This window comes from Panthera tigris, chromosome D3, assembly GCF_018350195.1.
Source record: "Panthera tigris isolate Pti1 chromosome D3, P.tigris_Pti1_mat1.1, whole genome shotgun sequence".
Classification (NCBI taxonomy): domain Eukaryota; kingdom Metazoa; phylum Chordata; class Mammalia; order Carnivora; family Felidae; genus Panthera; species Panthera tigris.
This window is the reverse complement of record NC_056671.1, coordinates 56,689,535-56,715,172: the sequence shown is the minus strand read 5'-3', so window position 1 is coordinate 56,715,172 and position 25,638 is coordinate 56,689,535. Positions and strand designations below refer to the sequence as shown.

The following is a 25,638-nucleotide window of genomic DNA, read 5'->3' as shown; positions in this document are numbered from 1 at the left end:
AGGAAAATCCTGAGACAGAACTCCTGGGAGTCCTAGGACTAGTTCTGTCCCACAGGACTCTAGTAAGGGGTAGGTCCCAGAGATCAGAGTGTATGCATTAAGGGGCTCTTAAGAGAGTAAACATGGGAATCCAAAGGGCTTCCTATGCCGCACAAAGGGAAAGAAAAACAGGGATGACATGGTTCTCGCCTGTCTGAACAAGTACGACTCAAAAATGAAATAATCAGGGACATGAAAATTATGAAAGAGAAAGGCCTATCTATCCCACTATGGAATACTGATTCCATTTCTGCTCATATATTTCCTAAAGTATCTGGGCTAAAAACAGTATCTGTAAAATACTGGGAGTAGAACTCGTACTGAGTCACCACTGTGATTTTATGAAGCAAATCTTAGGGTCAAAAAAATAGAACTCCATTCTGAATAACAAGGTGAGGACAGTACCAATCCCGGGGAAGAGGAAGATTCTGCAATAGCAGCTATCATTTTGTGTCTGTTTAGCATAGTGCCAGGCTCTTTGCACCAACTTAATACCATTTATTCCTTAAAACAGTAACCCTATGAGAATGTCATTACCCGTAACTTAGACACAAAAATTCAAGGCTCAGAATATAAAATGAACCAATCAAAGTGACACAGCTTGTTGAGGGTTGGAGCCAAGATTCAAACCCAGGTCTGCCTGACTTCAAAGCCCATCTTCTCATCCACAACAAGAAATCCCAGAAGGGAACTACAGAGAGAACAACTCAGGACAGTACGATCACCTGAGCTAACACAAATTTAAATTACTTTATGTCCAGAGTTTGATGGACTCCCATGTGTTAGGGTGTGGGATATATTCTAGGGCTTCAACCAATTGAGGCTGGGTGTGTCATACACAAGATGTCTCCTGATAAGCTTACCCAAAAATATCAGACAGCTTAAAGTCTTCTTAAGAATCAAAGCAATCTAATTCCCAAGTCCCACGTCTCTGAAAGCTAAAATACTCTGTCCTGTCTATAAATAAAATGAAAAATGCATGATTCTATGGTCTGGCAGCTCAAAAAAGTTGCTATTCCACAAATTTTCTTGGCATCTTTGTGGCCTTCATGCAATAAGGCTAAGAAATAGGTGTCCTCCTAACAGATGATATAGAATTAGGGACCCAGGGCTGGGTGGGGGATTAGGAACTACTTATTCAAGCCTAATTCTACAAAAAATGAAGACACAGAGGGTTAAGTGATTATGGGTCGAAGCCTCCATGTCATCTAAAAATAAATGAGAATCTTGTTTATTAGAATATCTTTATAGCTATTAGCCTATAAATGGGCCCCCAGGCATCTCTCCATCAGGGGGCATGAGGCTGCCAGAGAGTGTTTCGGGGGAAGTTTCATTGCTTCCAGCAACATCGAAGAAATCTTAGGCAGAACTCTACAGAGCAATAGAAAGAACAAGGAATTTAGAGTCTAGTAAATCTGACTCCTAACCCCTACTAAATAAGAACCTCTGCTTCCATTTGTGTAAAATGAGAAAAGCAACAGTCATCTCAAATTAGGAACATGGTATCAGTTCTAGGTCTTAAGATAACCTTCTGAGATGACAATTACATAACTTTTGACGTGAATTAAAGACTCATCCTGACTCTGCCTTCATGACAGACCCTGTAAGCAGTGAAGTTATGAGACATGACGTACGCAGCAGTTAAGAGGTCAAGCGTTAGGTTTATGCTAAGCCTCATCAGTAAAACAGGGATAATTATAGCACCTGCTTCATATGCAATAAATGGGGCTACCGACAACTCAGCAGGTTAACTGCGCAATTGGGTATCCTGAGGCCATAAGCAAACCATGCATGCTACATGACCTAATTAGAGGTCCGCACAGACAAGAAGTAAGGGCGAGGATTAATTGGTAGATTATTCTTTCATTCACTCATTAAATTCTGGACTGTTTATGTAATAAGTGCTGTGGGCACTGAGAACAGGGAGGTGAGCACACAGCCCTGATGGAGTGTACAGTCTAGCAGGGGAGATGGTCGTTAAGCACATGGATAAATAGTTAAAACTGATGACAGCCGTGGAGGAGTGCAGTGTTCCCAAACATGTTAGGAGGGACACAACCTGGTCTCCGGAGTTCAAGGAAGGCCTCTCTAAATATACCGTGATTCTGAGTAAACATCTGAGCTGAACTGTGGGGATGGGGTGGGCAGGGAGTGGTTTGGGAAGTGAGTAGAGATGCAGGCAGAGGCCGGGGCAGACAGGCCTCAGAGGAACAGTTTTAGTCAGAAGTGCCAGGATCACAGCCATGTGTTTAAAAGCTCACCATGCATACAGCGTGGAGAACGGATGGGAAGGGCAAGGGCGTGTGAGGGGAGATGGGACCAGCTAGTCTGTGTCAATAGTCCAGGTGAGGAGTGAGGGTGCCTTGGATGTGTCTCATGAATAGAAAAGGCAGACTTACAGAGTTACATAAAAACAGAGTTTGCTCTAGTTCCTGGGCCTAACAGTTACCACCTAAAAAAGAGAACCAAAGAAAATTACCCTAGATAATTCTCAATCTGGATAGAAGGACTACAAACAATGATAACCACAAAAACACAATACCTAGTGGTTCCCAAATATCAGAAATGGCGAGCTACACACCTGAGGCTTTCCAGGCAGGAAGATACGGGAGAACCAGCCCATGACCCAGGGCTCTGGGACAGTACTCAGGGACCCTGCATGGTGACTAAGAGCCCCGGGTGGAGCAGTGAGGGAGACCTCTGCCCATGTTTTCTCTTACAGGTTTATACAGGCTGGGTGACTAAGAAGGGCCTACATGAGGAATGGAAAATATAGTTGGTATATGTGACTTTGTCACTTTAGATTTGTGGGCACATGTGTCTTTGATTAGACCACTTCCTACAAAAACGTACTATTCACACAGCCCTCTCAGGCACTCAACAGAATATTAGAGAATACAAAGGAGGAAATGGAAAAATAACTCATTTCATCTGAGGAAAAAGATCTCTCCTTGAGTATTTAATTTAGCAAATATCAACATGTAAGTAAAACAAACATAAGTCACTTGCAGAATCGATGTTCATATATATACTGCTGCTGAAATGAACTTAAGCTTATTTTCTTAAAGGATTAATTAACTCCTGGCAAACAATTATCCACATGAGGATTTACACTTCTATTGTCAACAATAACTATTTAAGTGTGGTATTCTTAATTTCTAACAGCTCACATGTTGACATTAATTACATTACATATTACGCTATTATTCAAATGCTTTGTGTGTTTATAAACTGTCTCCTTAATTACACCAAGGAGGCAAGCTACAAGGTACTCAAGAAGGTAGGACCATATATTATTCTTCATTTGTACTTCTATAATCTGGCAAAGTGGCGAGATTTAAATTGCTATTAATGTGCAAATTACTCCCCATAATTAAGACATGAAGTGACTGTGATTAAATTTACATATTTAGAACAGTCAGGGAAGGAGAAGGTAAAATACTTAGATAAACCATCTTAGTAGATGCAGTGATATTAGGCAAGAAAGATGGAAGCAGCAAAAGAGGCTGAAATAATGGTCAGGAAGTCTATGGCTGGTCAAGGAAGAGACATTTTCTGTAGTTCCTTCCAAATTTTTGGAATATTAGGGGAACGAATACAGGACACCAATGATCCTCAATAGTGCTGTGGGGGAAAAAAGCCTGGGAAATGCCAGGTATGTCTGAGTTTAACAGGTTTCTCTACAGATGGGACTTAGCAGAGCCTTCTCTATGCTACCTTGTGGTGTGAAATCTTCATGAAGAATTCAAAATAAACGATGTTGGCTCAAGGTACTTTAAATTAATACACCTTTCCCAAACAAGGACTTCATGAGACAGTTTGAGAGATTCTAAGCTTGTGAAACACTCTGAGATCCCTAGAAGAGTATTTGGGCAAGGGTCACTGTATAGATTTATTATGAGATCAGAGTCATATTACATATCACTTTCTCATAAATTCCTTCCTCAGCCTTTTATATAACCAGCTACAGATCATTCTTGAACTTAGGAATGGAGAAAATGGGGAAATCTAAGAAGAATCTGGAGAACTAAGGCTTGCCCAGCCAAGACTCCATTTTCCTTGCCAGAGGTACTTCCCTATGACACATGGAACTCAATTTCTCCATACTGGCTCTAAGGAGGTCAAGTCTCTCTCCATGGACTCACGGCCGCAACTTCCCAAAGGGAAAATTCTAATAAAATTATGTGGGTTTTTTCAGTAGTTCTGCATAAATGTTTATATGATATAGCATTATTTCTTTTTAAAACAAGATTAAGTTGTAATACAAATTAAATGCTAATTAAGGTAATATCTTAAGTTTCTTTCACAAGGGTGTAATTTTTTGCATATGTGAATGAGTCCAAATGCCACAAACATTTTTAGGATAAATTAGAACTCTGTATAAAATTGTTAGGTTAAAAATGATAGCGACGTTTCTTAACCATTAATGATAAAAGCTGTAGCATATTATGGCATTAAAATTTAAAATTTACCTCTTTCACTGGCATCATCTACTAGAACAATTTCTTCTAGCATGTGTCTTGGTGAGCGATTAATGACACTATGGACAGTTCGCAGAAGTGTGCTCCAAGCCTCATTGTGGAAAACAATCACCACACTTGTTGTAGGAAGATTATCTGGATACACCTTTGTTTTACACCTAGAGACAAAGCAAATGCCTTTATAAAAAGTGACTGTTAAAACAGCATACTCAATGCACCTGGAGAAGGAGGGGTATCAGAACAATAAAGACAGTTTGCTCTAGTGCTGGGACTCTTGGGAACTGTTCATTTAAGTTTCGGTTTATTTAAGTACCTATTTAAAGTTATATTTTTAGATGTAAATTATCTTAAAGATGTTAACTGTACACTTAAAATTAGGCACCTCTTCCTGGTCAGTGTTTTCTGTTGATTCAATTTAATGGACAATGTATTAAGGCGACATCATCAATCTGAAACTGAATGTGTCTCAAGAATCCCAATTAAGACAAAAAAAAAAAAAATGGAATCACTGGAATCTATGCAGTTTAATAATCTAAACAACAACAAAAAAAACACTTTCCACAAGAGAACTCATATTTACTGAGTACTATTTTGTATCGGCAGAGAAGCTTCCTAGTAATTCTTAGAAGTATCTGAGGACACATTTCACACAGGAGAAGATGAGGACAGACATAATGAGGAAGTAGCAGGGCCTGACTGAGAACTCCAAAGTCCATGCTCTGCTCAACCAAAACGCGTGACCCCACTTCCTCCATGCTAAAATACCAATATGCATCTTGTGTAGTTAAGACCAGGTCTAGAAATGCAATCACCAAGAAGACCAAACACACCCAAAATATATGCACACAAAACCAACATATTAGTCATATGTTTCCAGCACTTTTTTAGGCAACATGCCCTCTCCCTCCAGTCTTGTTAGCTGGATGAAACTACTAAACCACAGAGGACTATAACAGCAGTTAGCAAGCAGACACCAAGGGATGCAGCTTAGAACATGAGCTCTCCTAAAAAATGCACGTGTAACTCTTTTGGTTTGGTTTGCAATCTGCAACCATCACTCCAGCCTTCTATTTCCACCTTTGTTTCCTGCTCTCTTACAAGCTCCTCAAACCTTGTGGTCTCTCCTATCTCATTTGTTATCACCTGCCAGTGGGAGTGGAGAAAGGAAAGAAGGGGAAAGAAGTAAGAAAAATACCAGTGAAACCCCTCTTCTGAAGCAGTCATGATGACCTACTTACTCAAAGTCCCACACTAGGGCGGCTGGCTGGCAGCTGGAAGAAAAGGAAAATGGAAGGGAAAAGAGATGACAAGGGATAGGGACTGAAAGGAGGAGGAGGAGGAGCATTCATTGTGGGGGCCCCATCAACACTACTCCCTCTCTTTCCAAGGAGAAAAGGACAAACAGATAGCATCCATTGTCCTTCATTAAATCCCTCTTCAGCCCCTATCATCCTCTTGACCATTCTCCAAGTCCCCCTTCACAATGTGGTATTCGTCACTTATTACTTATAACCTTACTCCTGTCCATTGGCCCACAGCCTCATTTCCACACCACATTCCACACCCCTCACCTTAGGTTCATTCCAAGCCCCACCAGGAAGCCACCACACAGCCTGCCGCCCTGTCTACAGTTCCTTCCAAGTCCAGGCAGCATTGGTGAGGCCCAGACAACCAGGTGTGCAGGCCATGGGAAGGATATTGTGCCCTTAGCATTCCAAATAACACTTTTGCCAACAGCTTCCCATCAAAACTCTGTTATGTTATAAATGGTGGCTAGATTATATACATACTCGGTACTATGCTTCAGATACATCACAGGTGAGCAAGTCAAGACACTCAGGTTCTCATGGTGTTCATCCTGAACACCTGACTCACAGACTACCGGCACAGGACTCTGAAATCAGGAATGGCCTGTATATGAGTAAAGGGGGCTCAGAAAAAGTGTTTCTAATCTTATTTAACTGAATCATATTAAGTCATATATGATCTCTTTTCTCAAATTAATCTTTACTCATTATTGTAGAATTGGGACACAGAAAACAGCCAAGGTGACTACAAAGTTGTTGGCTTACAAAACAACAAAAGAGCAAAATCAAGACCCAGAAGATAATTAGGCAAAATGCACAGTGTATAAACAGTATGCATGGCTAGCAAGCAGACAGGAAGAAGAGAAAATCCTGAGAAAGCAAATTCTGCAGAAGAAAAGTAAGAAGCCAGATTTCTTGGAAGATACAGTAAAGAATTCAATTCTGGAAGTGTATGGAAAGGAAGACTTCAAAGACTACAAAGAACACTAGAAATAGAGACTAAAATGGAAATCATTCACAAGAGGATGTAAGAATCAGAAAGCCAAACAAATATTAGGATCTGGACCAAAGGGAAAATAATTTCCTAAATCAAACAGTTAAATTTAATAATTCAGAGAACACAGCAAATTCATAAATGTTCTCTCAAAGCAACACAGAAAATATAGAGAAAATATGAAAAGTCAACATAACTGATCTCAGAACACGTAACCCCCACCCCAACCTAGACATAAGGCTCTCGAGGAAAACCAAAGGTCCTTTCAGCCTTCTAGTTAAACTGTTCCCATGGAGGGACGACCTGTCCCCGTGGAGGTGAGAGTGGGGGATCCTTCTGGGGGCGGGACACACAGAGCTGAGGACGGGCAGGAAGGCCACAAGCAGCTTTCTTCCACCCTGTCCCAACAGAATCTTTCATCCTTAGGAATGAAAATTAGCCAGTGTAGGGTTGTGCTACTTAAATAGTTACAAGCAGGTTTAACAACAGGGTGTGGGGATGGGGAGAGAGGGAAAAGAGGTTTAATTTTTTACTGAAATAAAACATACATACACAGAAGCAGACAGATCACAAGTATGCGGCTGAATGAATTTCCACCAAGCGAATGCATCAAGTAGCCAGCACCCAGATGAACGACTGTTTATTTACTTATTTACTTCATCTGGCACCCAGATGAAGCCGACTGTGACCAACACCCCACAGGTTTCCTTTGTCCCCTTCGCAAGGTCACCACTCTGCTGGACCTTTAGCATTACAGAGGAGTTCTGTTTTTTTTTGTTTGTTTGTTTGTTTTTTGAACTTTATTTGAAAAGAATAATATAGAGCAGTAGTTCTCAAGCTTTTTTTCATAATCCCTTTATGTGTTTAAAAACGGATGATCCCAAAGTGCTTTTACATACGTTATAGCTATTGACACTTACAGTGTAAACTATAACAGAAAATTTTAAAACATAAGCATCCACAAACACGTATTACACTAGCTATCAGAGAGATGATTCATTACTATCACAGAGTGTGCCCATTATAGATTTATGGTCTCTTCGCTCCCAATATACCCTCCACTGCCTACTCTGTGGCAATGTAGCTGGCTCCTATAAGCATTTCTCCTTTGCAGCTGGCAAGAGGCATACAGAAGCTGTGCATGGCACACATACAAACAGAGAGTGTTGGAGGGACACTGCAGGAAGTAAGGAGTTCCCTTCCTGGTTCCCGTGCGCTTTCATTTTTCTTCTCCTTCCCACTTTGTGGCTGCCAGTGGAATGTGTGGTGGACGCCCAGATGCGCTGTCTCCAATGAGTTTCAACAGCACCTACCCCCTCAGGCAGATTCTCAGCGAGTCTCGCAGGCACCTTAGCAGCTCGCTTCTCAGTTTTGGCTTCCTGCACCCCTAAAGGGGGGAGGTTCCTGTTTGCCAGTTCTGGCTCTGGTTTCCTGCCTCAATGCACTTCAAAGTGTATTTCCTGCTTATTAGGCCTGCCTACCAGCCCCCACTCTGGAGGGTACCATGTGCCAGGTCTCACCAGGAGTAACCGGTAAGATTTCCCTCTATCCAGTAACCAGTTATTACACATTCTCCAATGAGGTCTGAACCACAGCATTAGGGAGGGGGCTCCCTTCCAAGATTTTACATTCCTTGGTACTCTCAACCCATGATATACTTTACAATTGTCTTTGCCTCCCTGCAGTCAATCCCACTATAGTTAACAATTATATTAAACTTTCTCTGTTCAAATTACTGCATGATTTCAGTTTCCCAGCTTGACCCTGATCCATATAGCCTCTCAAACTCCACTGTGCACCAGCTGAGTAAGACAAAAAGGGTTAATAATTGTCTTGGTATTATTATGAAAACTTTTTGACCTTGCGGGCTCCCTGAAAGAATCTGAAGGACCTCCAAAAGTCCCAGCATCACACTTTAAGAAGTACTGATACACAGCATATTCTTTTGTGCCTTAATCCTTTCCTTCGACATTGTTTGCGTATCATCCATATTGTTATGGGTAATAGCTGCACAGTATTCTTTTACAGGACATATAAATTATATATATATATAATTATATATTATATACATAAATAATAAATAAATATATTATTATACATATATTAGAATGAATATATATATATACACACATACATACATATATATATATATATATATATATATATATATATATATTCATTCTAACACTGATGGACATTGAGGTACTTTCCAGTCTGGGCTATTATAAACAATGCTGGGGTGTCTGGGTGGCTCAGTTGGTTAAGTATCCGACTTCGGCTCAGGTCACGATCTCGCGGTTCACAAGTTCAAGCCCCACGTTGGGGTCTATGCTGACAGCTCAGAGTTTGGAGCCTGCTTCGAAATCTGTGTGTCTTCCTCTCTGTGCCTCCCCTGCTTGTGTTTTGTCTCTTTCTCTCTCTCTCTCAAAAGAAACAAACATTTGAAAAATTAGAAATAAATAAAGCTGTGAAAATCACTCATGTACATGTCTTTTGGTGACTACATGTATGCATTTTTGTATTTTTGGGCAATAAAGTATATATAGGCTCAGCTTTAGCAGATACCATAAAATGGTTTTCCAAAGAGGATGTAATAACTTACACTCTCATCAGCAATGTTAGTTTCAATTGTTCCACAAACCTACCAAGAGTGTCATTTTTTTAAAGACCCCCCCCACCCCACAAAAGGAGGTAATTAAGTTTTCTGAGTTTTAACAAATGCAATAGTTTCATAAAACCACCACCACTTTCAGGAAACAGAACAATTTTACCTCCAAAGAACCCCTTTTGTTACCCTTTTATAGACTCACCCTCCCCTACACCTAAGCCCTAGCAATCCATATCGGCTCTTCATTGCTATAGTTTTGTCTTTTCACAAATATCATATAAATGGAATTATACAGCATGTAATCTTGGAGACAGGTTTCTTTCACTCAGCATGTCTTTGAGATTCATTCAAATTATATGTATCAAAAGTCTGTTATTTTTTACTGAGCAGTATTCCATTCCAATCAGTGTTTTCATTCACCAGCACTTTCCAGTTTGGGGCTATGATGAAGAGAGCTGCTAAACACATTCATGTATCAATTTTTGTGTGATCATGTTTTCATTTCTTTAGGGTAGATATCCAGGGCTGGGCTTGCTGGGTTACGTGGTAAGTATAACTTTGTAAGTGTAATTTTTAAACTGCCAAATTGTTTTCCAGAGATACTGTATCACTTTGCATTCTCACCAGAAATGTATGAGAGTTCCAACTGCCCTGGATCTTTGTCAGTGCTTACTATATTTTTTTATTGGAGCCATTTAAATAGGCATACAGTGGTACCTCATTATGGTTTTACTTGGCATTTCCCCAATGACTAATGTCTTTCCATGTGTTCACTTGCCATCCATATAGCATCCTGGGTAAGTCAAATCTTCTGACATTTTATCACATTCATTTTTTTAACTGGGTTACATGTTTGAGAGTTCTTCATGTATTTTAGATACAAGTCTTGTGTTGGAGGTATAGTTTGCCAATATTTTCTTCCAGTCTGTAGCTTGTCATTTCACTCTCTTTTCATCAGAATCAAAGTTTTAAAATTTGATGAAGTTCACCTGATCAATTTTTTATTTTGTGAAATTATGCTTTTTGGTTTTTTAATTTTTTAATGTTTATTTAGAGAGAAGGTGTGCATAAATAAGCATAAGTAGGGGGAGGGGCACAGAGAGAGGAAAGCGAGAATCCTAAGCAGGCTCTAGTGTCAGCGCACAGCCCAATGCAGGGATCAATTCTAAGAACCATGAGATCATGACCTGAGCCAAAATCAAGAGTCAGATGTTTAGCCAACTAGGACACCCAGGCACTCCTATGAAATTATGCTTTTGGCTTCATGTCTAAATACTCTATGCCTCATGCCAGGTCCTGAATATTCTCCCTAAAAATTATAAACATTTAGATTTTACATTTTAAAAAATGTTTAATAATTTTTGAGAGAAAGCAAGCGGGGGGTGGGGGCGGGGGAGAGACAGGGACAAAGGATCCAAAGTGGGCTCTGTGCCAACAGCAGCAAGCCTGATGTGGGGCTAGAACTCACAAATGGCTAGATCATGACCTAAGCCAAAGTCAAACGCTCAACTGACCGAGCCACTCAGGTGCCCCCTAAACTTTTAGATTTTAGATTTAGATTTAGGATCCAATTTGAGTTAATTTTCATAAAACACCTGAAATGTGAGATTCACATTTTTGCATACGGATATCTAATTCTTCCAACATCGTTTGTTGAAAAGATGATCTTTACTGAATGGCTTTAACACCTTTGTCAAAAACCAAATAGCTATATCCCTGTGGGTCTATTTCTGAACTATGTATTCTGTTCCACTAACCTATACGTTTCTTTGCCAACAGCACTGTCTTGATTACTGTGGCTTTATAGTAAGTCTTTATTTAAAAAAAAATTTTTTTTAACGTTTATTTATTTTTGAGACAGAGAGAGACAGAACATGAACAGGGGAGGGGCAGAGAGAGAGGGAGACACAGAATCTGAAACAGGCTCCAGGCTCTGAGCTGTCAGCACAGAGCCCGACGTGGGGCTCGAACTCACGGACCGTGAGATCATGACCTGAGCCAAAGTCGGACACTTAACCGACCGAGCCACCCAGGTGCCCCTATAGTAAGTCTTTAAATTGGGTACTGTATTTCCTCCAATTTTACTCTTTTAAAAAATTATTTTTGCTATTTTCTTTGCCTTTCCAAATGAATGTTTAAATCCCCTGCTGGAATTTTGAGTGGAACTGTATTGAATCTACACATCTCCTGGGGGAGAACAGACCTCTTTTATGTGGAATGTTCCAACACAGCTAGAGAACTGAGGCGTTACTTGTCTGACTCTGCTGGGCACTGCCTGTGCCTGTGTCTGTGCTCTAGGCCCAGCAGCGGGAGACAGGAAGAGAGAAGCATGGAGGATTCTACCCATGATCTGGAGACCAGAGCTGTTCTGCTCCAAGAGATTCCCCTCCCTCAGAGTCAGCTGCTTGTCTGGCCATTGCCCCCATGGCTGTGCTGCCCCAGCAATATTGCCTAGGAACTGGGGTAGTAGAGAAGGGGAAAGAAAAAGAGACAAAAATAGGGGTGTTTCTCCATTAACCCTTAAGAGATCCCTTTCTCATTCCTCAGAACAGAAGGAGTAGGTTACTCTTGGGGCTCTCCTTCTGCACCCAGTCCATGTATCTGAGTTCTGGCGTGCCTTCAAGTACAACGTTGAACAGAAGCGGAGAGCACACATCCTTTCCTTGCTTCTGATCTCAGGGGAAAGATTTTAGTCTTGTACTATTAAGCATGATATGATACTAAAAGCATGCTTCATGAAAGAAACAACTAATCAATCTGACTTCCTCAAAAGGTACAACTAAGGAAATGAAAAGACAAACCACAAACTGGGAGAAAATATTTAGAAATCACATTTGTATCCAGAATATATAAATGGCTCTTACAACTCAGCAACAGGATGACAATCTGATAAAACATGGGCAAAACATTTAAAGAGAAATTGCATTAGAGATGTAAGAATGGCCAGGGCAATCAGGTGGCTCAGTGGGTTTAAGCACCTGGCTCTTGATTTAAGCTCAGGTCATGATCTCACATCTCACTGTTCCTGGGGTCTATCTAGCCCTGCATCAGGCTTTGCACTGACAGCACAGAGCATGCTTCAGCCCCATCTTTCTCTGCTCCTGCTCTGCTCCTGCTCTGTCTCTCTCACTCTCAAAATAAATAAATAAACATGAAAAAAAAAAGACATAAGAATGGCTAATAAGTACATGAAGATATTCCCAATATCACTGGTCATAAGGAAATGCAAATTAAAACCACAATGAGATACCACTTCACACCCGGCAGAATGGCTATAATAATAAAGACAGGTAAAAAGAAGTGTTGGTGAGGATGTGAATAAACTAGAACTCTCATACATTTTGCTGGTGGGAAGGTTCATGGTGCAGCCACTGTGGAAAAAAGTTTGACAATTTCTTAGTTAAAAATAAGGTTACCATATGACCTAGCAATCAGGAATCTACAAGAAAAATGAAAACATATCTACACATGTACCTGTATACCTTCTTGTACGCCTATCTTCTACACAAATGTTCTTAGCAACACATTCATAGTAGCCAGAAAGTGAAAACAACCCAAATGCTCATCAACTGGTGACAGGAGAAATGAACTGTGGTGTATCCATACAACTGAATAACTGTGGCTGAGTGCGGGAAGGCAGAGTGAATACAAATGGACACGAGAGATCTTTTAGGGGTGATAGAAAAGTTCTAAAGTTATAATGCTTGCATAACTCTGCAAACGTGCTGAAAATATAACTGAATTTTACACTTCAAACGGGTGTATTTTCTTGTCACAGTAAAGATGGAGTAAGTCACTCCCCCCTGTCTCTCCCAGCGAATGGCACTGTAACTCCTGGATACAGTGCACGGAGCAGCTTCCTGAGGGGACTCTGAAATGTAAATGGTAGCAGCAGCAGGTCAACCAGGGAAGGAGACCAGAATTCGAAACTTCACCAAACCAGTGGGGAGTTTGCTACTTTTGTCCTCTGGCATTAGCCAGCCTGCACTCAAAGCCAGCTCCAAAACTGAAAGTGCACAATGGGTGCCCTAAGGAAGAGCCCCAAGAGAAGCTCTCTGTTTTGGTCTGAGGAACAAGAAAGAAGTGTCCTTAAAGGTCTTGACTCCTGTTCTGTTTTGTTTTTTTCCTTTCTCCCTCCTCTGCCATCCTAGCAAGTCTGAGTTTGAGCAGCACTACACCGGAGCAGCGAGTCTCCTGGGAGGTGGCATGTCCGTAGAGATCAAAATTACCTGAGCACCATTATTTAGTTTTTATTTTGATCCAAGGCCATGTACATAGCTTAAAGAATAAACAGCTCTGCAAAGCTTGTTTTAAAAAGTTGTTCTCTAAAAAAAAAAAAAAAAAAAAAAAAAAAAAAAAAAAAAAAAAAAAAAAAAAAAAGCCGTTCTCTCACCTGTCTGCCATTTTCTCCTTTCCCATAAAACAAACCACACGCAATTCTTTCACTGCTTTCTCTTGGTATTTACCTCCATAATTCTAAATACTATATCTGAATTTTGATTTTTCAGTTCTAGATATTACATATTGACTTACTATAGAATATAGGGCTTATTTCCCTCCTATCCCCATCCTAACACATACACTTGCTACTCCTCAGTCTCCCAATAGTTACGTTCGAAATTTGGTTCCCTGTTCTTTAATGTTCATATAAGGACTATACAAAATGCTATTTATAGCTGATTAATATATTGTGAATACTTTCCCTTTTCTGTACAACATTCCCTTCCACTTCACCCTGGATTATTTTTCCCCTTTCCTTAGTTTTCTATGTATTTGTCATTAATTCAAACACAGACTCTACAAATTATCTAAATAGTCTCTTAAGATGTTCAGAAGCATTAACTATAATATCACTGAAATCTTAAAACAAGCTCCCCTGGAATTTTCCAGGCTGGCTGCCTCTGTGCCTACACCACTGTCATCTGGGCTCTCCCCCTGCCACCCGTCTGTGGATTCTGTGAGCCCTCTGCACAATGCATCTCCTGGCTTTCATATCCTATGTCTTTCTCTTCCTTAGTTTACTGCTTTGTCTGGCAGAGAACACAGACTGAGAAAGGACGAGGGGAGACGGGCAGGTCTTTGAAACTATATCATCACTACCACAGTGGACTGATGATGCCTTTAATGGGAGTAAGTTATATACTGAAGTGGAGCTGGAGTTGATTGAAAATCCCTGGTTTTTAAACGAGTGAAAACACAAGTGGTTTCATTTAGGTCTCTATGTACAACAGAAATTAAACGATGGCCTACATAACAAGCACTCTTGTTAGAAGTGAAAGAAATACTGAATAAACTCTAATGCTTGAATTTCACTGTGTGGTCTGAGAGTTCGTTTGAGGGCCTGCCTGAGTGACTCAGCAGTGTTTTGGGGAATAGATTATTAAATTTACTTAGCACAGTGTTCATCTCAGCAAGACTGGGCTTACCAGAGAATCAATTCACACAAACACCTAACAATTCAGGAATGTATAAGTCCCATGATAATTACTATTTATATTATTTTGCAACTGTTACAGTCCCATTATACTTATTTTAACCCTTTTAGGGCCTGAAAAATTATTAAGAGTTTTTATGCATTGCCCCACTTTATCCTTACAACCCTAAGACAGAGGCCTTCTCCCAATTTTACAAATGAGAAAACTGAGGCTTAGGGAAAGGAAGTAGTTTTACTCTAAATCAAGGTACATATGCACATAATCCAATTCTCTTCTCTCTGTCCCTTTTGACTATCGTTTTTAAAGTATTCTTCATCATCCACTAAATTCAGCCTGTCACTGCCATTTACCAATGACAAGTCAGTATTTCTTAAGATGGCTGGCCACCTGTCTGGCAGTGTTTGGCAATGTTCTATAATTTCTCTTCCATGTACTCTCATTCAGACAAGTTCAATGAAGATCTAGCCATAAAAGTGATGGCAGGGCACAGTGATTAAGATGACATGTTTTATCAATGACAGATTTCACTTGGATCACTTATTAGCCATACTTTGCACAAATCATTTAATCTCCCTAAGTCCAAGTTTCCCTGCCTGTAAACTGGGCATGTTAGTATTTTGCTCAATTGCTCAAATATGACCATGTGTGTAGTGCCTGGTCCATACTAAACACTCACTAGATGGCATCATTATTACTTTTTAAACATCTGAGACCAATTTTATAGGATGGAATTGCCACATTAGGTGACTTGGCATTTGCCTCAAACCTCCTGCCCTAAGATCACACACTACAAAAGTTATTCTTTGTTTTTAAGTCTTCTTGACGCTCGAACAATGCTATTCTTTCCCCCAGTTTCCTGCAGGAAACGTGTCCTTGGAGATCCTACAAGACGGTAACGGTTCCTGGCAGGCACAGGATGGTTTGTACACTGCCAGCTATACCATTGGTTACAATGACTTAGAACAAGCAGGGCTTCTTAGGGTTCAGAAAAGGGGGTGGAAATGCTGCACTCTAGGGGCCATCCACACTGCTACTCTTCCACCTCTGCAAACTGGCCTGAAGAAGATCTGCTGGCCAGCTTGGTTCACTGTAGTACACAGACAGCTAAACATTAATCTCATGTTTCTCATTTCACATTCCATTGTAAACACACCTCAGAAGCCAGACGGTGATTCATAAAAAGGATGGAGGAAGCATGCTCGCGGTCAGCTTTCATGAGACTCACACAGGAGGACCTAGAGCTCCCTCCCGGAACATAGGCCTTCTCCATATCCAGGTGCCACAAAGTATTCACAGCACTGCAAGTCCTCATGACAACCCCTGTTATTTTCTTACTGTATAGATGAGGATCCTGAGGTATGGAAAGGTCACTGACTAGTCCAAAGCCACACAGCGAGTAAATGGCAGAGTGAGACCTGGACTTTGCCACTATCAGGATATTAATGAGAAATTTATTCAGGTATAATTCAAAAAAGAACAAAGGGAGAGAAAAGTAAGGGTACAATTTGAGAAGCTCTAGTCTATGCACATGAGTAATTCCAGAAGAACGGGCTGAGGGCATGGTGACATGGCAATATTTGAGATTACAGCCAGAAATGTCCTGGAATCGAAGAATACGAACGCTTAGATCACAAGTATGCTATGTGAACTGAGCACGTAGACAAAGATAAATCCAAACCTTGACAATTACAATGTACTTGAGTCTTACTACTAAAGGAATAAAAAGAAAATGTACAGCTTCCAAACAAAAGAGAGAAAAACATGAATACTTAATTTATCAACTGAAATGGTACCCATTAGCAAAACAGGAAAGGAGGAAAAAATGAAAAGGATGGTAAACAAGATTTATTAGTTGAACTTTATGAAACTCATTTTCATAGGTCAAAAATGGTTGAATATCAATGTCATATGGTTCAACCTAAAAGAAGCCCAAATATATCAAGTCACAATAAATGTAGATGCATCAAACTCACCTATTAAAAACTTATTAGGCCTGAAACCAATATTGTGCTGTATGTTAACTAACTGGAATTTAAATAAAATTAAAAAAAATTATTATAATGAATTAAAAATATAAATCCAGCCATTTAGTAGAGATACACCTAAAATAAAATCACACAGATAGCTGAAAGAAAAAGAAAAAATAATAGTCATATTAGGAAAATGTTACACAGACTAAAAGTTGTACAGCGATATCAAAACCAGGGTAAAAAAATTAATAAAGATACAGTGAACACTGGATTTAAAAACAACAATATACTATGCATTGCCATAAATTCAGCCAATGATGCAGCCTTGAAAAATAAAAGAATGAATTAGTGAAATTGTCAAATCCATAATCATAGTGGGAGGTTTTTTTTTAAAGACAATGTAATCAGAACCTAATAGAGCATGCACTCTAAAACAGAAAAAATCCAGAAGTAGCAACCAACCAAACAATATTATTTTCAACTACAGAAGAAACAATTTTAAAAAACTGAACACTTTCTAGATTACAAATGAGGCTTTAACACATTTGAAATAGATCATGTTCATATACCGACCATGTTCTCTGACCATGACAAAATTAATCTAGGAATCACTAATAAAAAAAAAGAGGAAGTCAAAAGGCAAAAAGAAATGTACCTAGAAATGTTTTAATGTATTTCTAGGTCATCCCGAGTTAAGCAAAAATCAAACGGAAACTACAAACTACTTAGGAATAAATAAGAATGAAAATACTATAAATAAAACTAACAGGCTATACTGAAGTGATTCATAGATATAGAGTCTTTAATAATTATTAGAAAGCAACAATATTTTTAAGTAATAGTTTAAGCATTTAATTAAAGAAGCACTGGGGCACCTGGGTGGCTCAGTCGGTTAAGCATCCAACTTCAGTTCAGGTCATGATCTTGCGGTCTGTGAGTTCGAGCCCCGCATCCGTCTCTGTGCTGACAGCTCAGAGCCTGGAGCCTGTTTCAGATTCTGTGTCTCCCTCTCTCTGACCCTCCCTCCGTTCATGCTCTGTCTCTGTCTCAAAAATAAATAAACTTAAAAAAAAATTAATTAAACAAGCGAGGGAACAGATTGAACATGAAACACAGAAGAAGAGATAATTACACAGAAAACAATTTAGGGGCACCTGGGTGGCTCAGCCGGTTAAGCATCTGACTTCAGCTCAGGTCTTGATCTTGCAATCCGTGAGTGTGAGCCCCGAGTCAGGCTCTGTGCTGACAGCTCGGAGCCCAGAGCCTGCTTCTGATCTCTCTGCCCCTCCCCCAGTCATACTCTGTCTTCTCACCTCAAAAATGAATAAATGTGAAAAAAAAATTTTTTAATAAAAAAATTTTTTAAAAATCAGATAAACGAAAGAAAAACCTTCTTCTTCTTTGGAAATTAAAAAACTGCACACCACTAGCAAGATTATCTAAAGAAAAAGGAGAAAAGTAACAAAAAATAATAGATATGAGAATAACTATATATTATATACCTAGTGAAAATGTTTTAAAACTATAAGATAATGCTGTGAACAATTAAGAGAAAACACAGGGCTTCCAGTCACTGTGAATTACCCAAAGTTTAGTTGCTATTGGGCTAACTAAAGCTCCTGACCTGTGTGAAAATTAATGAAGAGAAACCTCACTGAAACAGAGTCAGGAGGCCGGGCTGAGAAGCCAGTCCACCCAGCCTAGATTATAAGATTGTCAATTACAGGCCCCAACAGAAGAATGGTCAATAGGAAAGGATCACCAACTACAGGTCTCAACAGGAAAGGACATACACTGCATCTTCTACAAGAAATCGATTCCCTAGCTGCACCTCAGCAAATGAGAAACCATCATCACCCCCAACTCCTGCTTTTCTCTAATTAGCTTTCATTCAAAACAACTCCTCCCAATTTCCTCTCCCACCTCCATAAAAGAAGGTCTTCTCCTCTGATCATTGCATTTGCCTATGGTTTTGCCGTAGCCTGTCCTGAACTGCAATTCTCTGCTACTACCAAATAAACCCATTTTGCAGGTAAAATAACTGGCTGTTCTTTTTTTCCAAGTTAATACCTGCAAACCTTTCCATGGTGCTCTGGGGAATTGATGGTGCTGTTACCAGTAAAATCCGCTATAATCACAATCCTAAATTCACAGTTTTCTGAATACTCCCTTCATTTTCTAGCACTGATTAAAATATCACCAAGAACACTGCTTCCAGAGTTGTCTTTTTTTTTTTTTTAACGTTTATTCATTTTTGAGAGACAGAGAGAGACAGAGCATGAACGGGGGAGGGGCAGAGAGAGAGGGAGACACAGAATCCAAAGCAGGCTCCAGGCTCTGCGCTGTCAGCACAGAGCCCAACACAGGGCTCGAACTCACGGACCGTAGGATCATGACCCGAGCTGAAGTCGGACGCCCAACCGACTGAGCCACCCAGGTGCCCCCAGAGTTGTGTTTCAAGATGAGGCTGCATCTCTTCCCTATCTCACATACCACTGAGTCTGGAGGTGGGGGAAGAGATCTTCCTTGTTCCTTACTGCTGATTCAAGACTACTGCTTTTCTCTCTTCCCTAAGAAGCCTCAAGTCCTTTAAAAAAAGGTGCTGTCAGGGGCGCCTGGGTGGCTCAGTCGGTTGACGTCCGACTTCGGCTCGGGTCATGATCTCACGGTCCGTGAGTTCAAGCCCCGCGTAGGGCTCTGTGCTGACAGCTCAGAACCTGGAGCCTGCTTCAGATTCTGTGTCTCCCTCTTTCTCTGACCCTCCCCCATTCATGCTCTGTCTCTCTCTGTCTCAAAAACAAATAAACATTAAAAAAAAATAAAAAAAATAAAAAAGGTGCTGTCAGAAGTTGCCACCCGATCCTGGTTACTGCCATCTATCACCTTCCCTATCAGTTCCATTGCTAAGTCTTGTCAACACGTTTTCGGTCATCTTAGCATCTATGTAGTCAATTTTTCAACACCCTGGCTTCTCAGATCTTTACTCTGCTCTCTTCCAGTGAAACTGTCCTCCAGGACATATCACCCATGTACTTTTTTCACGCTATCCCCCTAGATCCTCCATTAATGATCACCTCCATTTGAAGCACTACAATCTCTGGTCACCAATTCCCACCCTGTCCCCAATCCTAACTCTTCCAACTCAGTTACTCCAATAATCCCAGATCTTTAGCTTCCTTCACAGGGAGGCGGGGGGAGTCTCCACTCCAGACCCTCCCACTTTTTTTTTTTTTCTAAGTTTATTTATTTTGAGAGAGAGAGAGAGCAAGCGAGCATGAGCAGGGGAGGGGCAGAGAGATGGGGGTAGAGAGAATCCCAAGCAGGCTCTGCATTGTCAGCACAGAGCCCAGCTCAGGGCTCAATCCCATGAAACGTGAGATCATGACCCAAGCTGAAATCAAGAGTAGGACCCTTAACTGACTGAGCCAGCCAGGTGTCCCAGACCCTCTTTTTACTTTCTGTTCTGTTCATGTTTTCCAGTTCCTCTACTCTGCTTAGATCCCAGACCCTTTATTATTATCACCACCTTGTTATCTCCCTATTCTTTTATCTCACTTGCTGGAATATCCCAATCATAGCTAAATCCAACTTTCTGCTGGTTTTGCATCTCACTTGAGCTGCTGAATATGGCTAAAGAAAACTTATTAAGCATGCTAAATGACCTCATTTTCAATTTATAACCACAAACCTCAAGCAGGCGCTCTGCATTGTGCAGGATTCTTCCTTCCATTTCCTAGTCACCTCCTTCAACCTGTTTCACATGTCCACAGATACCCAATCTCCTCCGTACTTCCTCCTACTCACAGGTGGCAATTTCACCGAAAACCCAGAAGTTGTCAGGGGAGAATTTCCATACTCCCACGAACACACCATCCTGTAGGCATGTGTGATCATGCACATTGTGCCTTTTCCCCACTACACAAGGCCTGAACTATCCCTGTTGCTGTCTGAAGCCAAGTACAATCTCCTCACTCCCTTGAGTTAGATGTTCTTGCTATAATACTGCCCTCTCAAATTTTCCCTCAATGGGGTCATTCCCATCAAAACACACAAACATACTGTACTATACATCACATCTTAAAAAGACAGAGAAAATGCCTCCCTTATCACACCATCTCCCCAGGCAACACCTCCACTTCTCTCCCTACTCCAATGACAACTCAAAGTCACTGCTACGCTTGCCGCCTCCCCTGCTCCCCACCCCACTTTGTTTCCCCTACTCTTTTTTTCAAGTTGATTTTATGTGAAGTGTAACAGAGGACACAAAACATAAATTTAGGGCTGAATGAGTTGTCACACAGCAACCACCCATGCAACCATGACAGGGCAGAGCGAGAACACGGCCAGGACGTCACAAGGTCCTCTTGTTCCCATTACCTTTTCTTTCCTCCCCAAAGGTGATCAATAACTGCCCTAACACTTAACATCATCATTTTGTCTTGCCTGTTTCTGACCTTCCTAGCGACAGCATAATTCTATATATATTGTTGTGTGACTCTAAGGGTGAGATTCATCCATGTTGTGGCTTTTGCTCATTTCCTGCTGTAAAGTACTCTATTGTACGAATCTACCACATTCTACTGCTGATATGCACTTAGATTAATTTCAGTTTGGAGCCAATATAAAAATACTACCATTAACCATTTTGTCCTTGGGGTGCCCAGGTGGTTCAGTCAGTTGAGTGTCTGACTTCAGCTCAAGTCATGATCTTGTACTTCATGAGTTCAAGCCCCACATCAGGCTTGCTGCTGTCAGTACAGAGCCCGCTTCAGATCCTCTGTCCCCCTTTCTCTGCCCCTTCCCTGCTTGCACTGTCTCAAAAATAAATAAAACATTAAAAAAACAAATACAATTTTGTCGTTGTCTTTTGATGAATATGTGCACACATTTGCTATATCCAGGTGGGGACCTGCTTGGGTCATTAAGTATGTTAATATTCATGTTAGTAGATACTGACATGGCTTTCAATGTGGGTATAACAATTTATACTGCCACCATAGTGTATGAGAATATGAAATGGTATTTATTTCATTAGTCTTGTGTCTTCCTGGTTACTAACGAAGTTGAGCATCTTGTGATATATTGATTGGTAGTTTGGATTATCTCTTCAAGTCTCTCATCCATTTTTCTACTGGATTGTCTGTCTTCTTTTACTGATACATAGGAGTTACTCATATATTCTGGATCTGAGCATTTTGCTGGATCTTCTGTAACTTGTCTTTTCAATGTATTTTTCTTTTCACTTTTTTTTTTTTTTTAATGAACAGGAAGTCTTTAATGCAGTCCCATTTATCAAACTTTTCCTACATTTTTGGGTGTTTTTTTGCCTTGTTTAAGAAACCTTCCCTTCTTTCAAGCCCATAATAATATTCTATGTGATCTACTTCATTGCTTTGCCTTCACATTTCTATCTGAAAAACACATGAAAATGATTTTCTGTATGGTGTGAGAAAGAGTGAGTTTCAGTTTTGTCCTTAAATTCCAGCACTTCTTACTTTTTTCTTTAGGAGATCATTCTTCTACTACTATGCAGTACCATTTTTGCCCTAAACCAAGTGTTCACGTAGTATGGGACTGGTTTTAAACTCCATTTTGTTTCACCAATCTGTCTATCCTTCCAAAAATACCACACTACCTTACTATACTTTTCTGAGTAATTTTGATAACTGTTACTGCAAACCCCCCAACTTTATTTTTCCACAAAAACGTCTGGCTCTTCTGGGTCTTTGCACTTCCAGTTACATTTGAGAACCAATTTGTCAAATCACACACACACACACACACACACACACACACACACACACACACACGTGATGACTAGAAATGCACTGAATCTGTAAATCAATTTGGAGAAAGTCAATATTTTTATAACATTGAACTGTCCATCCACAGACACAGGCATTTCTCCATTATTTAGGTTTTTAATTTCTCTCAATAACATTTTAGAATTTTCTTTGAAGAGAGTTTCTGATATCTGATATTTTCTGACCGCACTGTAAGTGGTATTTTTAAAAAATTTATTGCCTTTTGTTAGAAAAGTGACCTAGAAATACAATTGATTTTCTTTATAAGCATCAACCTTAAAACAATCAACATAGCTAAACACTTATTGATTCTAATCCTTTGACTGTATTTTTTATGAATTTTCGTTATATATTACCATGTCAATTTCAAATAGTAGATTTTAATTTTTCTTTTCTAGTACTTATAACTATTATTTCTTTTGCTTACCCACCTTATTTTGGCTAAAACCTCCTGCCTAACATTGAACAGAAGTAATAATACACACCTATGTCATGTTCCAGGTCTCAAATTGAACACTTTCACTATTGAGAGGCTTTGTTTCATTTTGGTTTCGGTAGACACGTTTTATCAGATTAAGGAGGTTCCCTTTCATTCCTAGTTTGCTAGAATTTATGTCAGAACCAGTGACACATTTTGATCAAATCCTTTTTCTAGATCTCCTGAAATAACATGACTTCTTTCCTTTATTCCTGTTAATGTGGTGACTTTAAATGATTTTCAAATATTAAATCAACCTTGCATGCTGGCATAAGCCAATTTTGTTTTAAGGTATTAATTTTACATATTGCCAGATTTAGCTGATTAACATTTTATTTAGAATCCTACATCTATGTTTATCTATATCAATGAGACTGGTCTATAATATTCCTTTCTTATCAAGCCCTTGTCAGATTTTCATATCAAGATTATGCTGATTTTGGGATACCTGGGGGATTATACTATCTACTTACAATTTTTTAAATGTCTGCAGGATGTGTGGTAATTGTCCTCTTTTCCATTCATGATAGTTGTTATTTAGGAATGGGTTTTTTGAGGGGTGCCTGGATGGCTCAGTTGGTTAAGCGTCTGACTCGATTTTGGCTCAGGTCATGATCTCGTGGTTTGTGAGATCGAGCCCCCTGTTGGGCTCTGCACTCACAGTACAAATCTTGCTTGGGATTCCCTCTTTCTGTCCTTCCTTTGCTCACGCATGATCTCTTTCTCTCAAAATAAATAAATATTTTAAATTTTAAAAAAAAGGGTTTTTTGATTTTTGATCTTTTGAAATAACTAACAATTGGCTTTGTTGACTCCATACTCTATGTTTACATTCTGCTGTATTAAGCTCTGCTCTTTGAAATATATTGTCTTTTGAGGTCAGCATCTATGGTAATGTTACCTTTTTCATACCTTATACGGATTATTTGTCCCTCTTCTTATTTTCTTGACTGGTCAATTTTATTAGCATTTTCAAAGAACCAACTTCTGGATTTGTTGTTCCTCTATTGTAAATTTGCTTATTAACTTTAGATTCCATTCCTCCATTTTTTTTAAGTCAATTTGCTGTCCTTTTTCTAATTTCTTATGATAGTTCATTTATATTCTATCTTTTTAAAAACATTAACACTGCATTTAAATGTATTTATTTTTACCTGGACATGGAATTAGCTGTACCTCACAAGTTCTGATACTCAGTATTTACATTGTCAACTAGGATAAAATATTTTCTTCTTAATGCAGTTAAGCTTTTTGCCTTGAAGTCTCCTCTATTTACCTGACAGTAATATAGATCAGGTATGTTTTGTTCTATTCTTTACCCTACATGTTCCTATATCCTTTTTTTTTTTAATGTCTGCCTCTTACAATAATATATATAGTCGTCATTTTTCTTAATCTAAAATCCTTTAAAACCTTCACTACATTTAATTATACATTTGCGTTTAAATCCATGATCTTACATAAATAGAAATAGTTGCCCTTTTCTCTCCTTTCTTTCCCTCTTTTGAATTTTTTTTAAGTGGGCTCTATGCCCACCATGGGGCTTGAACTCATGACCATGAGATCAAGAGTCACATGCTCTACCAGCTGAGCCAGCCAGGTGCCCCTGAATTTAAATTTTTTAAATTTCTACTTCCTCCATTCTACTAACATTTACCTTCTTCTGGTGGTAACCTTAAAAATTGCAATATACAACCTTGATTTATTTATTAAAGTCTAATATTAACTGGCATTTTTACCCATGACTTGACAACACACATACACACACACACCCAAAAAACCATTATATGTTGACATTAATTCATCTACAAATTTACCACTTCCACTGCTCTTCCTTCATTTCTATACCTGATCACTCCAGTGGGATTTTTTTTTCTTTTTTTTTTTTTTGCTTAGAGAACACTCTTTACTATATTTTAGTGTAGGTATTGAATTATCTCAGTTTTGTTTATCTTACAGGTTTTTATTTTTGAAAGATACTTGGTATCTTGGCTGGATATAGAATTTTAGGCTTAAAGTTATCTCTCAGACTATAAAAGGCACCATGTTATCATCTTTTGGCTTCTTTATTTTTTCTCTTGAAAAGTCAGCAGAGAGGTCAGCTGTCAGACTCAACTGTTGTATCTTTTTTTTTGTTGTTTTTTGTAACATTTATTTATTTTTGAGACAGAGAGACACAGAGCATGAATGGGGGAGGGTCAGAGAGAGAGGGAGACACAGAATCCCAAACAGGCTTCAGGCTCTGAGTGGTCAGCACAGAGCCCGACGAGGGGCTCAAACTCACAGACTGCGAGATCATGACCTGAGCCAAAGTCAGCCGCCCAACTGACTGAGCCACCCAGGCGCCCCAATTGTTGTATCCTTGAAGGTAATCTTCACCGTCCCCTCCGCCCCTTTGCTTGTTTTTACAATTCTTTTCTCTAGCTCTGGCTTGCAATATTATGATGTGGCCAGCATCCTGCTGAAAATTCATCAAAATTATTGATATTGTGCCTTACCGTTTTAGCATCAGTTTTAGAAAA

General features: G+C 39.6%; 1 protein-coding gene across 1 annotated transcript in view; it reads right to left on the bottom strand.

Annotated features, from left to right (window-relative positions):
* The window catches only part of GALNT1 (polypeptide N-acetylgalactosaminyltransferase 1), a 79,082-nt gene that overhangs the window by 21,386 nt on the left and 32,058 nt on the right, over positions 1–25,638 (bottom strand). Inside the window, exon 4 of the mRNA XM_007090738.2 lies at positions 4,512–4,678. Coding sequence (XP_007090800.1) covers positions 4,512–4,678 — 167 coding nt within the window. The remainder of the gene's footprint in view (positions 1–4,511; positions 4,679–25,638) is intronic.